The sequence below is a fragment of the Lepidochelys olivacea genome, assembly GCF_965140295.1.
Source record: "Lepidochelys olivacea isolate rLepOli2 genome assembly, chromosome: 19".
Taxonomy (NCBI): Eukaryota; Metazoa; Chordata; order Testudines; family Cheloniidae; genus Lepidochelys; species Lepidochelys olivacea.
Genome location: NC_140429.1, coordinates 19,528,362 through 19,545,736, shown reverse-complemented (window position 1 = coordinate 19,545,736; position 17,375 = coordinate 19,528,362). Strand labels below are relative to the sequence as shown.

Here is a 17,375-nt window from a genome sequence, read left to right as displayed (position 1 = left end):
GTATTTATTCCAAGCTGAAGCCAAAAAATCCTGTATTCCATGCCAGCATGTATTCTTTATTTATCTCTCTGTATCTCCTCCTGAAGCCGCTCTCTGCACACAATCTCATCTCAATGAAAAAACTCTCTCTTCTACATCTTCAGCCTTCCAAGATCCCTCAGGCAGCCGCCCTCTCATTTAAAATACCAGCTAGAACATCTTCCTTCCCTCTTACCTAGACTCTTAAACAGCTGAGCAATGGAGAACTCAGTGCTAACTGCATTATCTCAGGGTCAGATTCATTTAGGTACCTAAATACCTTGACAAAGTTACTGCAACTGTGGTTCTTCAAGATGTGATGCAGACTAAGTGTAAGTGTGCTCATGCCAGAGTTCGAGCCTTAAGCCTAGCAATACCTATAGAGGGGCAGTGTTTGTGCCTTGTATCTATAACCCCATATTAGGCAACGCCGTCCCAACCCCCCTCAGTTCCTTCGCACTGAATGTCTAGGGGAAGACTCCAATGCAGAGGGGATGGAGGGCAGGTTGTAGAATACACGTCTCCATCACATCTCAAAGAACCACAGTTACAGTAAGTAACCATTTCTTCTTTGAGTAGATGCAGACGTGTATGCCCAGTAGGTGACTTACAAACAATATGCCCGTCTCGAAGTCTATCTGAATAAGTGGACAAGTTTTCCACACAGACAAGGTCTGTTGTGGTGTTTAGAATGAGTCCCAATCTGCTGAGTAAATGGCGTGCGGTGTTGACATGGGCAAGAACCTCCTCTCTGGACCTCCCCCCCAGCAACTGGAAATCAAGGTAGGGGAAGATGTGGATTCCCTTCCTCCTGAGGTACGCCATGACCACTGCCATATATTTGGTGAAAACTTTGGCTGCGGGGGTGGGGGAGGAGAAGAGGCCAAATGAGAGAACTATGTACTGACAATGGCATTTTCCTGCTAAGAAGCAAAGAAACTTCCTGTGACTTGGTAGAATGGCCACAAGAAAACAAGCATCCTGAAGAGCAGCAAACCAGTCACTCGGACGTGGAGCAGGACAGATAGTTAAGAGTGTGAATATGTGGAACCTCACATATCTGATGAATTTGTTGAGTCCACAAACGTTGAGGACAGGCCTCATTCTGCCCTTGGATTTTGGTATCAGGAAGTACCGGGAGTAGAAACCATGACACTGGTGTTCTCGCAGCACTTCCTCCACTGCTCCCAACATTAGCAGACAGCTGACCGGCTCGAAAAGCAGCATCTCATGAGAGGGGTCCCTGAAGAGTGGGGAGGGTGCGTGGAGAGAAACTGGATGGCATAGTATGATCTTACAGCTGTCAGAGGTAATGGAGACCCAGGCATTATAAAAGCAGACCAGCCTGTCCCCAGTGGAACAGGGGGTGGGAGGCAATGAAGGTGGAAGAACAACTGGAACGGGGCTCTGGACCAATGAGTCAAAATGGTCTCATTTTGGGAAAATAAGGAGTGTCACCTATTCTGCTCTCGGGGAGGGTCTCAGCCCAGGCTCTCTTTCTCTGATACTTTCCACTGCAGCTGGCAGTCGACTCTCTTATATGCCTTCCCTCCTGTCCCAATCATTCCCTAGGTCATTGCCAAGTTCAAGGTGAATCAAGGCGCTTAACAGGTGCCAAAGGAGAGGGAACAGCCTAGCCAGGCCCTGAGCTCAAGTGCTTCCTCTTGTGAGACCTTTCCCTCTTCCTGGGGTAGTCTCGCTGACTCGAGGAGAAGGGCTGCACAAAAGGATGCTGTGGTCTGTACAGTTGTTGCTGTGTCCTGTAGTGGTGTCTCTGCGTGGGCAGTGTATGCACCCACAAAGACCTTGCGGTAGCCCTGAAATTCTTAAAGGAAAGCAGGGTTTCCATCAGTCTTGTCTGAAAACAAGGCCCTGACATTGAAAGGCAAGTCTTCAGTTGTTTGATGGACATCCAGAGCGATCTTTGAGTTTTGGAGACAGGAAGCTCTCCTCATAGTAATCCCCAAGGCCATCACTCTGGTCGAGGAGTCCGCAATATCAAGGGCGGATTGCAAAGACATCTTGGCCACCAAGCAGCCTTCAGTGACAAACACTCAAGACTCATCACAAGACACTTTCAGGCAACTGCTCCTCAAATTTGGGCCATAGTCAACCAATTGAGACAGTCTATTTGGACAGTAAAGCTTGATGGTTCACAATCCTCATCTGTAACCATGAGGAGATGCATACCTTTCTGCCCAAAAGGTCCAAACGTTTAGAGTCTCTGTCTTTGGACATGGACTTGAACCTGTCCTGCCATGACCACCAGGGAGTTTGGGGCCAGATGGGAATAGACCCCCTTGTATCCCTGTATCGGCACAAAATAGCGCTTCTCCAAGCACTTGGCCACTGCCCGTAACAAGGCCGGTGTACCTCAAAGAGCACTCACAGGTTTGAGGAGCACCTCATTAATTGGGAGGGTCACCCTTACAGATCTGGAGAATGTCCATGCATTTATGGATATTCTCCTGGAGAAACTTCCCTTGAATTCAGAAGGATGTGGCCACCTGACATAAGAGGTCCTGCTATGCCTTGTAGTCCTTCTGGATAGAAGGGCAGGATGAACCAGGCAGCACTGCATCATCTGGAGACAAGGACGACGCTGTTGGTTGAGCCACAGACGGGTCCTGCTGCTGAGGTAGAGTCTCCAGATGAAGAGACTTTGTGGCTCCACAGGGAAGGGGAACTGTGGATGCCTGGGCTTGCTGCTGGTCTGCAGCCACCAACATCACATGAGCAGGTGATCTCGCCTTTGACTTGGATGCTGAGCGAGACCTCCAAGAGTGAGCAGCTTTCCACTGAGCCCAAGGAGGCCATCGGTAAGGGTAGTGCCTTGGTGGCCTGAAGGTGCTGGACCAGGGGCCTACATCCTGGCCTCAGGGCCCATGCCAACCCTGGTAGCTGTACTGGTCTACCAGTGACCTTCGGACCTCCTCCAGCAAAGTGGACAAAGATCCCAACTCTGAAATGGAGGAGTCCTAAGACCTCTGAGACATGGGGGTCGGTGGAAGAGCAACTCCAGAGGGGACCAACAGGTGATCCCAACATATCCATTGCCTCCAATGTAGTCAGCACTGCTGGTGCCCCAGGCAAGGTCAGTCCCGGTGCAAACAGCGATACCAGAGAGCCTGAGAGCCTCGACGTTGAGGAAACCTCGTACCAAAGAGCCTGTCCCAGCTCTGGTGCCATGTCCATATCAACCACCAGAAAGGGTGCCTCCTGGTGCGGTGCTGAAGGGCCTGAGAGTTGGGCGGCATGCTCCGACTGGGGGCCACTACAGGCACCAGCCTTGCAAAGTCTTTGACTAGCAGTGATGATGGGACCAAAAGGCACAGAAGGTCCGCTACAGCCTGGTATGCTGACGTCACCGACACGGTCAGCACTGGCATCCCTCCAGCTGGTACTGGACTCAGTAGATGCCTCGAGGCCAGAACTGGAGTCAACAGTACAGGGTTTCTGCCCTTCCTGCCCTGTACCAAGGGAGGAACAGATGTACACATGCCATCCTGCACACCAGAACCGGTCCCATGCCAGCTGGTGCTCTGCTTAGGGAAGGCAGAAGAGTCGCCCCGGGACAACTCTTCTTTGGTGCCAACAACGGAGAACAACTCCTGTGCCTCTTCGAAGCGGCCGCTCCCCCAGAACAAGATGCAGCAGCATTTTCTGAGCCCAAGGGCTATCTGTGGCCCAAGGCAGGCCGCTGTGTGGGCTCAGCCACACGGCTTGTTCAAGCAGGTTCTGTTTGAGGCAAAGGACCTGCTCCACCTGCGTCCTCTTCTTGAATGATCTACAGATGAAGAGCACTCCTTAAGGTGGGCTTTGCCAAGGCAGAGCATAAGAACGGCCATACTGGGTCAGACCAAAGGTCCATCCAGTCCAGTATCCTGTCTGCCAACAGTGGCCAATGCCAGGTGCCCCACAGGGAGTGAATCTAACAGGTAATGATCAAGTGATCTCTCTCCTGCCATCCATCTCCACCCTCTGACAAACAGAGGCTAGGGACACCATTCCTTACCCATCCTGGCTAATAGCCATTAATGGACTTAACCTCCATGAATTTCTCTAGTTCTCTTTTAAACCCTGTTATAGTCCTAGCCTTCACAACCTCCTCAGGCAAGGAGTTCCACAGGCTGGCTGTGCGTTGTGTGAAGAAATACTTCCTTTTCTTTGTTTTAAACCTGCTGCCCAAGCACTGTGTGTGGGGTCACTGTTGGGAAACACCACTCCATATGAAGGGCAATGCTTGAACCTGGGGAGGGCATCATGGGGGGGGGGGGGACAGCCACTAATACTCTACTTTTTTTTTTTTTTAACTAAACTAAAACTAACTCTTAACTATGCAGAGGATGAATGCGAGGTTGTGAAAACCACCATCACACAAGCTCTGACTCCAATGGGTGATGAGAAGGAACTGAGGGGGGCTGGGGCGGTGCCATCTCATATCGCCGGGTGCTGCCCCTCTAAGGGTACCGCTAGGCAAAAGTCTCCGGCTCCAGTGTTCGGGGTGCACACACACCTGCCTGGAATATACGTCTGCAGCTACTCAAAGAAGAAATGTGCCGAGTGGGATTTTCAAATATGCCTATTAGCTCCAATATAAATCCACGAGGTGCCTATCTGCATCTTTAGGTGCTCAAATATCTTTGATAATCTGGCCCTAACTCTCTAATGACAATAGATGCTACAAAGTAAAGCTGTGTTGCATTGTATGCTTACTCCCTGAGAGGTGAAGTTGGTTCTAGGGGAAAAAAGCAAGGTTTGGAAAACACAGATATCCTCTCACATCTTCATCTATATTCCCAAATGGAAACCTTTGTTCAGTGGCAAATTCATTTGGCTGAGAATGCCCTCCCTTCCACAACCACCCTACAACCCTTTGATCTCTTCTGTACTTTATTTGGCTTCAGACCAACACTGAAAATGGCGGTGGGAGTTAACGTGGGCACCCCTGCTGTTTGTATTGTATAGATACTGCATAAAGAGTGGCTACATTGAACTGGAACACATTATTTAGCATGGCCAGAACGGACACACCCCACCAGAAGAACGTTTTAAAGTATTTCAGGGATTCTCAGTCCTTTTCAGAGAGAGAACCACCTCTTAACAGTGAGAACATCTCCTGGATTTCCCCTTATGCAAGATCTCCTCTCACTGACAACTGAATAACATCCTCAATAGCAAGGAAAAGTAATGTTGGGAAAGTAGTTCATGTATTTTAAGCTTTTTCTCAAGGTGATCTAGCAACTTGGAATCAGGAGGAGATGGCAACACCACACAACCAGCTGTCTCTCTGTGGTCTGCTAGGACACCCTCCAGGGAGCCGTTTGAGGCATGTCACACATGGAGGTGACATAGCCAGTGTCCCTTTAAAAATGGAAGTGGAAAGTTCAGACTGAAGCAGTGGAGCACTTTTTAAATAAATTCTTTGCTATTTCCTGCTGACTCTACCTTGCAAAGCTTGACTTTAAAAGACATACAGGCCCATGACTAAGCTGGAACCAATTATTTCCTCTCTTAGCTTTGGCAAGAACAGATGAGTATGGCTTTATTTACACAAGAAGCAGTACAAGAACGCGGCAGATGGGAACACAACTAATCGGCCCAATTTTCCAAAGTCGCTAATTAATTTGGATGCCTCAATATTTAGGTAATCAGTTGAAGTGAACAGGAGCTGTGGGAATGTAACGCCTCTGAAAATCAGATCTGTTAGTATTTCAAGTTGGGTATCCTACAATTAGTGGACAATTTCAAAAAGAGAATGATGGTTAAAAGTAACAGAAGACAGAAAACACTTACTGGTAATGTTTTGTGATTCCAAGTAGAAGCAGTGATGGGATCATGGATGTAGCTCCTTCGAGTAGATAGCTCAGATGCACTTAAGCTACTTTGGGTCCTTCTGAATTCTAATTCAGGAGTATTCCAAGAATTAATAGTGGCCCTGGACCTTCTTGAATTCTGCTCAAGTAAATGTATTCTTGCATTGGTCCCTTCCGTTTCAGAGAGGTCTGTAGATGACTTGCATGCCTTTGTACGAATGGAAGCTGTATTTTTTTCCACTTTGATTTGAGAGTCTTCCAAAGATTGTAATCCCCGCCTTGTCCTCCAAGAGCTTCTCAGAGTGATGTGTTTTGTCTCTGGTGAATCTGATTCTAAAGACCCATGGCTTTTCCAGCTGATTGTCTCTAAGGATGGCTCACAACTGTTCTTCTCAATGGGTTCAGAAGGTTTTATCATAATACTGCTTCTTGAGATTAGTGTTTCTGTCGTGTTTCTCAGAGCTAAGTCCCCAATTTTATCTGCCTCAGATAATTTCAGAGCAATATCACTCTTATTAATTGAGATCTCAAAGGGTGTGCTGATGTTGTTTGTTATGGTTGACAGCTCATTTGGAGTGACTCTAATATTGCTGGTAGAAGTATGTCTTTCCTTTGCTGCTTCATTTGTGTTGGTCCTTGTGTTGGCTGGCTCAGAGGGGAAGATTGTTATGCTGCTTTTCATTTTATTTGTCACAGTTTTAAAGAGAGATTTCTGTTTTTGAGAGTATTCTTCAGACCCAGCCCCTCCCATTACTTCTTTCATGTCCTTTTCAATTATTACAGGTTTAATGATGGCTTTTGATCTCAAAGCTTCTCTGGGACTGAATGACCGTCTGGATTTCAATCCTACACTGGTGGCATCTGAAGATATCTTTATGGATTTTGGGGGGTCATCTTCATTTCCAGTATTTTTATCACTTTCAAAGAGAGATGCTCTGAGAACTCCTCTGGAGCTTGAGAATTCTCTGGAACTGGTTTTTTTTCTCGTCTCCAGTTCCGACTCAGTAGTAGCATTGGTGCTTTTACCCATCTCCTCATCTGTACTAAGTTTTTCATGGATAGCTGGTTTGATGGCTTTGGATCTCAAAGAGTCAGGTTTTATGCCAACATTTGTCTGACCTGTAACTGATGGTGCAGATTGGTCCATTCCCTCCTTACCTTGACTTGTGAGAATCTGTAAAATGTCTTCTTGACTTCTTGAGTTGTTTGAATACTTTATTAAAGTTGGGGGCTTTATATTTTCATGAAAAGTGTCTGTAAATTCTCTTTCTTGGGAGTTTATTGTTCTTTTAGATCTCCCTTCTGGGGGCTGTCTGTGAGATACAACAGAGACTGTTGCTGCTTCTGCTTTAGAGCTGGTGGATTCAGCTGCTAACATCTGAGAAGAGATATGGTATCTATATGATGAAGCTGTTTCATTTGATGGTGCATGATTATTTTTCGTAAAGGGTATCTCTACACAGAGATCAGACATCTCTGCTTGGCTTATTTTCATCTTTTCAGTCAAAGATACAGTCATTTCTCCTTTGCTTGATTTTTCATCAAGTGCATCAGAGTTACCTTGGCAAACATCACTAAATGTCTGAGATGGCTTTTCAATCTTGGTCTTCAGTCCACTTTCATTCCCAGGTTTGGAAGATGCTTTCCAAGATTTGTGCTCATGTGCAGCCGGTGGGTATCGACTCAGCACAGATGGCTGCTCTCTAGATTTCTTCACTTCATTTTGTGGCGCACCACTATCTTTCTGCATAGATAAATATGTAGCAACTGCTGATTTATCTTCCATTCTTTTTGTATCACTAATCACAGTGTCTAGTAGAGCAGATGTACTAGATGCCTTTGCTGTTCTCCTAGTAATTAAACTTGGACTGGGAACTTGCTTGCTGCTTGTGGTATAATTGTCATTATTGGAAGAGAACTCTCTGTTCCGTGTTCTCTCCCGTCTATGCTGAGGTGAAAGCTCCCGTGACTTGTGCTTTGAAATTGCCGGCTCAGCTGTGATACCTCTGTATTTAGGTCTGTCATGTCTAATTCTGCTGGGAAAGCTCATTTCTTCACTTTCCACCTCACCGTTCTCCATATCCTTTTGTTTTTTTATTTTAATTTGAATTTCTTCCAATTGACCAGTCAGGAGCTTGTTTTTATTCTGTTCACTCAGATAACTATCTTGCAGGTCATTATTTTTGGCTTTCATTTTTTTAAGTTCTTCTTCTAAAGATTCAAAATGTTTAATTTGAATTTTAAGTTTCTCAATTTCTTGATTGAGATCTTTCACTTTGTTGTCTTCTTGATTTTTATTCTTTTGATTTTCTGATTTATTTCTGGTTTCATTTTCTACATGCTTTAGATAATCCAAGCTTCCCTTTCTTCTGGCTTCTTTAGAGGGCAACACAGATGTCAAGTCATCTTCAATTCTCAGGTCATTTCTATCCAGAAGACTATTTGATGATCTTTCTAGCAGGTTTGATGCATTTCTAGTTTGATCTGCCCTATTTAGTTTGTTGTTTTGTTCTAGTTTTTGTGTTAGCTCCTGGATTAATTTTTCATTCTGCTTTTCTCTTTCATTGAAGTGTTTTCTTTCACTAGCAAAGCTCAGTGTTAAAGATTTCAGCTTTTCTAACTCACTTACTAAACTATGTTCAGTTTTATCCAGTCTGTCTTCAGATGCTTCAAGTTCTTTTACTTTCATCCTAAGTATTTCCAACTCTGTAGATATTTTTTTAGTCAAATTTTTCTCTTCATTAAGGCTCAGACACAGCTGAGTACAATCATTCTTGCTCCTGCCAAAAGCTTCCTCCAGTTTTTCCAGTTCTGCCATTCTCTTCTGAAGCTGTTCAATTTCTGATTTAAGTTCTCGAGTGAGGCTTTCCTCGCCCTCCAGTTTTTCCTTCATCAGCTGACAGAGCTCTTCAGCTTTTTTTATTTCTTCATCCTTGCCTTCAATTTTCAGCACTCTTTTTCTCAGAGCTTCTACGTCAGCAAGCATGCTAGAATTGCTGCCTTCTGCCTGGATAACTTTGTCCTGAAGGTCAAGAAGCTCATCCTCCGCTTTCTGGAGATTTTTTGTTGCTTCTTCCAGTTCATCAAGACGACGGCCAAGACTCTGTAACTTGAATCGAAGATGGCGATTTGAAGTCTCCTTATAACCTGTAAATTCTGCCATTTTTATTTTTTGTTCTTGGGTTCAATTTTCTTCAGTTTGGATCAAAGGAGTGATTTTAAACATGTCAGTTTCTCCTTGAATCCTGCAGCTTCTTTGATAGAGACAATTTTAGCCTGAAAGAAGAAAACAAAGTGAGTACAGGAGGGTAGGAAATGTTTCTTTTGTGTAATTTCTTCTTTCATTAAACATGTTTCTGAAAGCTGTAATTCAGAGCATAAGGAATGACACAGTGGAAAAGATCAGTGCTCCATTTAGTCTAGTAATACAGGTTTCAGAGGAGCAGCCGTGTTAGTCTGTATTCGCAAAAAGAAAAGGAGTACTTGTGGCACCTTAGAGACTAACCCATTTATTTGAGCATGAGCTTTCGTGAGCTACAGCTCACTTCATCCGGTGAAGTGTCTGCTGCAGTTTCCACAGTATGCATCCGGTGAAGTGAGCTGCAGCTCACGAAAGCTCATGCCCAAATAAATGGGTTAGTCTCTAAGGTGCCACAAGTCCTCCTGTTCTTCTAGTAATACAGTGTACTGTCTCCAACAGTAGCCCACCACTGGTCGGCGGGAGAAACGAATACCCTCCTAACCCCAATTAGGCAGACAGCATGTCTGTGTATCCACTCAGTGCCCCTCCACGATTGGTTAGTGCTGTTTCTGTGCGTGCATGTGATGCCTGCTCCTCTGTGACTGGTTAGCTGTGTGCATATGCACACATTATGGATCTCTTCACAAAACTATTCCATTAGCAGATACCTCACTTCAGAAAAATGTGCACATCTCAGGCAAATCCTTATCAGACAGAGAATCAATAACCACAAACTAGAGATGGAAACTGGAAGACACGGAGTACATAAAAAGAGGAATGATGGTTCAACACCACAACAGAGGAGAGGCTAAAATAACTGGACATTGCCTATACCAGTGTCCAAAATACAGGCAAGAAATTTCCTCAAATAATCAGGAATACTAGAACTTTTCATGAAAAGGCAACAAGGAACATCTCTGCCTGAGTCTGGCAGAAAGGAGATGGCAAAGATGGCATTGCTCTGTGGAGCAACCTGCCTCTGGATCAGAGATGGACACAAAGGGGTTAACCCAAACACAGAGGTTGGATATTTTGCAAGTTAAATCCAGAACAGATTAAAGTCTGGTACTGGGAAATGGCTGATGGATTGCATTTGCCTCTGACAGATACCCTTTGGCAACACCTAGATAGTTTGCAATGGCAATAGGGAGTAGAATCTGAGTGCACCCCAAGCCGTGGGTGGGTGGAGAGGGAAGAGGGAGAGGAGTTGCTGAATTTCTGCTGGAACCTGATGAGTGGTGTTTGTGTGAGCTGAATTCCTTACTGAATCCACAGCATATATGCGGAGATTGCCAGTATTGTAGCAGAGATGACTGTCTTGCCACTCAGCAGCTGTCTCTTGGGAAGAACTGCCCAGGTCAGAATTTCCTAGGTTTTCAAAGATCAGGGTACAGAAAAACAAAATATTCCCAGAACTTTTCTAATGCAGCTGTGTAACTGATCTATCTGCAAAACTGCCAGCCAGTATGCAAGCCTGCTGCCATCTACTGGAGACAGGAAACAAATGCAGAATGAGAGTTAGAACCCAGGATTCTGCATCTGTAGGGAGAAAGCCTCAAATCCATTTCCTTGGGCATCTAGAGGAGAACAGGGAGAGCTCAGATTTAGACCCCATAACATCACACAATTCTGGAGCCTCAGTAACTCGACAGGGCTCATTGAAGGTGACTGAGATCAGACCCAGGAAACACGGATGCTGTTGGTAGGTTCTGGGAGTCTAATGCCAGTTAATTCTGGAGTCTGACTATGTTTACCTTCACCAGAAGGAATTGGCGGGATGTCAGGTGCTCTGCCGCGAGCTGCTCTCAGCTCCAAGGCCCAGGAGAGGGGTTCTCTCAAATGCTCACTCCCATCTCTGGTATGTCCAGTAATAACAAGCAGCTATTTGAAAAGGACAGACAAGTTCTGGAGCCCCCCCACATCCCCAGCTGACATTTGCAATCCCATGGAGATCTTTTCAACATCAATGCTCCTTTTTTCATTTTAAAAGCAACTTTATGCTCAGCCAGGCGGTTGATGACCAACTGCCAAGCCATGTACATGGGAAATGTGTAAGTGCTTCCTCTCCAGGGAGCAGAGTGGCGATGGGAATACTTATGGCAGCCCTGTCCACCGCAGCCTCATCTCGAGTTGAGACAGGGACCGCTGGTCAAAGGACCGGATATCCTCCTCTTGCTGTTTGTATTAGTTCCTCGGGAACCTGAGCCTGAAGTGACTCTCCCACCAAACAAGGTAGAGAAGCATCTGAGGGGCTAATACAGCCAGAGAAGAGGAGGATTTCAGTTCCTTTGACCTACAACCCTTGCTCAGCCTGTAGCATTCCTGTTAGTGTTCCCTATAGAGGAAGCACTTAACGAGTTTCCTATTTCACAGAGCCAAGAAGGGAAGAGCAGGATGTGAGGAGGAGACTGCAGTGCCTGACATGAAGCCCTTGACAGGAGGTGACTCATTTCCTGTTAGGCAGAGGGGTGTTTAGTGCAAATACAGCCACCTGCCAAGCAGGCCCCTTGCTGAAGGAGATGGGGGGAGCGGGGGGGAGGGAAGGGGGTTGCTTGGGCAGGGCAGTTATGCTGCCACCTCACACACCAAGTGACTGAAAGTGGCAGCAGCAAATCATCATCATCATGGCAAATCCCCAAAGGAAGGTGCCTCCTTGCAGGAAAATTTAACAAAAGCTAAGGTCAGTTGTGTGGCATGCAGGGGTCAAGCTGGGCGAGACACCTCCGGTTCAGTGCCAACCCCCGCCATGTCACCATACACAGCTTACAGGCTGCTGCTCTCCTAGATCAGATTCCTTTTTCCTGCCTATTGTTTGGGATACGCTGCTCGCAGGCCAACAGCGGGTGGAAAAGCAGGGGAGAGTTCAGCACCAGGCAAGCGCCTCTGAAGAAATGTCATTAGAACTGCACCCGATGGGCTAAGGGAGCAGCCAGGAGGCTCCCTGCTGCACAGAACTGTACCCAGGAGCTATGAGGCAAAGAGGTGGCTGGCAGTTGTGGTTAACATTTAACTCCACATCAGCAACCATTCTGTACCTGAACTGCGCTGCTGCAAGGAGCCTTGACCAGCCCCAGCCCCTGCCCCTGCCAGGGAACAGAAGCAGCTGTCTCTCGAATCTGCCTGCAGGATGCCATTTGTGAACAGTGACTAGGATCACATTTGGCACATTTGAACAGTGCCTGCTCAAAGCTCTGACATGCAGGCTGGAGCCAGCGTAAGAAGCATCCACTGCATAGACTGCTCCTCCCTCTCCGTGGGACAGGGCTGCCTGAGTGAGCACCCTTTGGGGAAATATGGGGTCACCTCAGGGAGCTTAACATAAGGAAAAATGTTTAGTTTCTGGTTGGGTTTCCACTGGTTCTGGTGAAGCCACCGCAGCTCTTCAGGCAGTTTTGCATCAGTCAGGGGCAGCTTCCCAGGCTCTCTTATCTGCAAAGCATTTGCCAGGGGAAGTGCTAGGGTGGCTTGAAACCACACTCTGTGTTGGGGTGAGGAGGCCTCACCATTGATTCATCCAGAACTCCTCCTGGTGTGGCTGCTTCCCCACTCTTTGCAAGGCTGCAGCAAAGGAGCACCTGGGAGCCTGCACCATCACCAGGAAAAGGCAGGTCTACGTGATTGGGGACTCCTTACTGAGAAGGATAGACAGGCCTGTAACCAGAGCTGATCCAGAGAACAGAAGGGTGTGCTGTCTGCCAGGTGCTAAGATATGGGATGTGGACCTGAGGCTGAAAAGGATCCTAACGGGAGCGGGAAAGAATCCACTCGTCCTTCATGTGGGAATAAATGATACAGTTAGATTCTTGCTGGAACGTATCAAGGGAGACTATGCCAGACTAGGGAAGACGCTTAAGGAAATCGAGGCTCAGGTGATCTTCAGTGGGATTCTGCCTGTTCCTAGAGAACAGCAACAAAGGTGTGACAAGATTATGATGATCAACAGATGGCTCAGGCAGTGGTGCTATAAGGAGGGCTTTGGGACGTATGGCCACTGGGAAGCATTCATGGACAGAGGACTGTTCTCTCGGGATGGACTTCATCTGAGTAAGGAGGGAAATAGACTTCTAGGATGGAGGATGGCACAACTAATTAAGACAGCTTTGAACTAGGAGTTTGGGGGAGATGTCCAGGTAATCTCCACGCCGGATTTTAACATTGCAGGGGAAGAAAACGAAGTAAGAAAGGATACAGCCATGGGTAGGAGAATAGACATAAGGAGGAAGGGTAGTGTAGATATTAGTCTAATAGGTGATACTGGCAGTAGAATGTCTGTGCCTAATAGGGTAAAGAATGCGAGAGAAGCCAAACAGCAAAAATTAAGATGTTTATACACTAATGCGAGGAGCTTAGGTAACAAAATGGAGGAATTAGAGTTACTGGTGCAGGAAATGAAACCAGATATTCTAGGGATAACAAAAACATGGTGGAATAGTAGTCATGACTGGAGTACAGGTATTGAAGGGTATGTGCAGTTTAGGAAAGCAGTTTAGGAAAGGAAGCTAAACTTTCCTAAAAGCAAGCTAAACTTTTCCTAAAAGCAGTTTAGGAAAGCAAGCATCTCAGAGAGGTGATTAAGAAAAAGCAGAAAGCCTACAAGGAGTGGAAGATGGGAGCGATCAGCAAGGAAAGCTACCTCATTGAGGTCAGAACATGTTGGGGATAAAGTGAGAAAGGCCAAAAGCCATGTAGAGTTGGACCTTGCAAAGGGAATTAAAACCAATAGTAAAAGGTTCTACAGCCATATAAATAAGTGGGATCGCTAAACACTGAGGATGGAGTGGAGGTTAAGGATAATTTAGGAATGGCCCAATATCTAAACAAATACTTTGTTTCAGTCTTTAATGAGGCTAACGAGGAACTTGGGGATAATGGTAGGACAGAGGTGGGCAAACTACGGCCCGCGGGCCACATCCGGCCCGTGGGACCATCCTGCCCAGCCCTTGAGCTCCTGGCTGGGTTGGATGGGTCGAGATTTCTGAGGGGGGCAGTCAGGGGGCGGGAAGTGGGAGGGGGCAGATAGGGGGCAGGGAGCCAGGCTGTTTGGGGGGCACAGCTTTCCCTACCCAGCTCTCCATACAGTTTCGCACCCTGGTGTGGCCCTTGGGCCAAAAAGTTTGCCCACCCCTGGAGTAGAATGACAAATGGGAATGAGGATATGGAGACAGATATTACCACATCCAAGGTAGAAGCCAAACTTGAACAGCTTAATGGGACTAAATCGGGGGGCGGGGGGGGGAGAGCAGATAATCTTCATCCAAGAATATTAAAGGAACGGGCACATGAAATTGCAAGCCCATTATCAAGAATTTTTAATGAAACTGTAAACTCAGGGGTTGTACCATATGACTGGAGAATTGCTAACATAATTCCTATTTTTAAGAAAGGAAAAAAAGGTGATCCAGGTAACTACAGGCCTGTTAGTTTGACATCTGTAGTATGCAAGGTCTTGGAAAAATTTTTGAAGGAGAAAGTAGTTAAGGACATTGAGGTCAATGGTAATTGGGACAAAATACAACATGGTTTTACAAAAGGTAGATTGTGCCAAACCAACCTGATCTCCTTCTTTGAGAAGGTAACAGATTTTTTTAGACAAAGGAAATGCAGAGGATCTAATTTACCTCGATTTCAATAAGGTGTTTGTTACGGTTCCACATGAGGAATTGTTAGCTAAATTGGAAAAGATGGGGATCAATATGAAAATTGAAAGGTGGATAAGGAACTGGTTAAAGGGAAGACTAAAACGGGTCATACTGAAAGGTGAACCGTAAGGCTGGAAGGAGGTTACTGGTGGAGTTCCTCAGGGATTGGTTTTCGGACCAATCTTTTTATTACTGACCTTGGCACAAAAAGTGGGAATGTGCTAATCAAGTTTGCGGATGACACGAAGCTGGGAGGTATTGCCAATACAGAGGGGGACCGGGATATCACACAGGAAGATCTGGATGACCTTGTAACCTGGAGTAATAGTAATAGGATGAAATTTAATAGTGAGAAGTGCAAGGTCATGCATTTAGGGATTAATAACAAGAATTTCTGTTATAAACTGGGGATGCATCACTTGGAAGTAACAGAGGAGAAGGACCTCAGAGTATTGGTTGATCACAGGATGACTATGAGCCGCCAATATGATATGGCCGTGAAAAAAGCTAATGCGGTCTTGGGATACATCAGGCGAGGTATTTCCAGTAGAGATAAGGAGGTGTTAGTACCCTTATACAAGGCACTGGTGAGACCTCATCTGGAATATTGTGTGCAGTTCTGGTCTCCCATGTTAAAGAAGGATGAATTCAAACTGGAACAGGTACAGAGAAGGGCTACGAGGGTGATCTGAGGAATGGAAAACCTGTCTTATGAAAGGAGACTCAAAGAGTTGGCTTGTTTAGCCTAACCAAGAGAAAGGCTGAGGGGAGATATGATTGCTCTCTATAAATATATCAGAGGGATAAATACCAGGGAGGGAGAGGAATTATTTAAGCTCAGTATCAATGTGGACACAAGAACAAATGGATATAAACTGGCCACCAGGAAGTTTAGACTTGAAATTAGATGAAGAACCATCAGAAAGAAAAGGAGTACTTGTGGCACCTTAGAGACTAACAAATTTACTAAAGCATAAGCTTTCGTGAGCTGCATCTGATGAAGTGAGCTGTAGCTCACGAAAGCTCATGCTCTAATAAATTTGTTAGTCTCTAAGGTGCTCCAAGTACTCTTTTTCTTTTTGCGGATACAGACTAACACGGCTGCTACTCTGAAATCTAACCATCAGAGGAGTGAAGTTCTGGTACAGCCAGTCAAGGGAAGCAGTGGGGGCAAAAGACATATCTGGCTTCAAGACTAAGCTTGATCAGTTTATGGAGGGGATGGTGTGATGGGATAGGCTAATTTTGGCAATTAATTGATCTTTGACTATTAGCGGTAAATATGCCCAATGGCCTGTGATGGGACACTAGATAGGGTGGGATCTGAGTTACTACAGAGAATTCTTTCCTAGGTGTCTGGCTGGTGAGTTTTGCCCGCATGCTCAGGGTTTAGCTGATTGCCATATTTGGGGTCGGGAAGGAATTTTCCTCCAGGGCAGATTGGCAGAGGCCATGGGGGTTGTCATAAATATAAAGGGAAGGGTAAACACCTTTAAAATCCCTCCTGGCCAGAGGAAAAACCCTTTCACCTGTAAAGGGTTAAGAAGCTAGGATAACCTCGCTGGCACCTGACCACAATGACCAATGAGGAGACAAGATACTTTCAAAGCTGGAGGGGGGGAAAAACAAAGGGTCTGGGTCTGTCTGTGTGATGCTTTTGCCGGGGACAGAACAGGAATGGAGTCTTAGAACTTAGTAAGTTATCTAGCTTGATATGCGTTAGATTATGATTTCTTTAAACGGCTGAGAAAATAAGCTGTGCTGAATGGAATGGATATTCCTGTCTTTGTGTCTTTTTGTAACTTAAGGTTTTGCCTAGAGGGATTCTCTATGTTTTGAATCTAATTACCCTGTAAGGTATTTACCATCCTGATTTTACAGAGATGATTATCTTTTTTACTTTTTCTTCTATTAAAATTCTTCTTGTAAGAAACTGAATGCTTTTTTCATTGTTCTTAAGATCCAAGGGTTTGGGTCTGTGGTCAACTATGCAAATTGGTGAGGATTTTTATCAAACCTTCCCCAGGAAGGGAGGTGCAAAGTTTTGGTGAGGATTTTGGGGGGAAAGATGTTTCCAAACGGCTCTTTCCCAATAATAAACCCGGTTAGACGTTTGGTGATGGCAGTGAAAGTCCAAGGGCAAAAGGTAAAATAGTTTGTACCTTGGGGAAGTTTTAACCTAAGCTTCTAACAGTAAGCTTAGGAGGTTTTCATGCAGGTCCCCACATCTGTACGCATTCATTCCATTTAGCACAACTTATTTTCTCAGCCATTTAAAGAAATTATAACCTAACGCATATCTCGCTAGATAACTTACTAAATTCTAAGACTCCATTCCTGTTCTGTCCCCGGCAAAAGCATCACGCAGACAGACCCAGACCCTTTGTTTTTCCCCCCCTCCAGCTTTGAAAGTATCTTGTCTCCTCATTGGTCATTGTGGTCAGGTGCCAGCGAGGTTATCCTAGCTTCTTAACCCTTTAAAGGTGAAAGGGTTTTTCCTCTGGCCAGGAGGGATTTTAAAGGTGTTTACCCTTCCCTTTATATTTATGACAGGGGTTTTTCACCTTCCTCTGCAGCATGGGGCACTGGTCACTTGCTGGAGGATTCTCTGCACTTTGAAGTCTTTAAGCCACGAGTTGAGGACTTCAATAGCTCAGACAT

General features: G+C 45.7%; 1 protein-coding gene across 1 annotated transcript in view; it reads right to left on the bottom strand.

Annotated features, from left to right (window-relative positions):
• Positions 1–17,375, bottom strand: part of LUZP1 (leucine zipper protein 1) — a 61,538-nt gene that overhangs the window by 13,429 nt on the left and 30,734 nt on the right. Inside the window, exon 2 of the mRNA XM_084652216.1 lies at positions 5,815–9,110. Within this exon, the coding sequence (XP_084508342.1) occupies positions 5,815–8,997 (3,183 nt within the window). The 5' untranslated portion in view covers positions 8,998–9,110. The remainder of the gene's footprint in view (positions 1–5,814; positions 9,111–17,375) is intronic.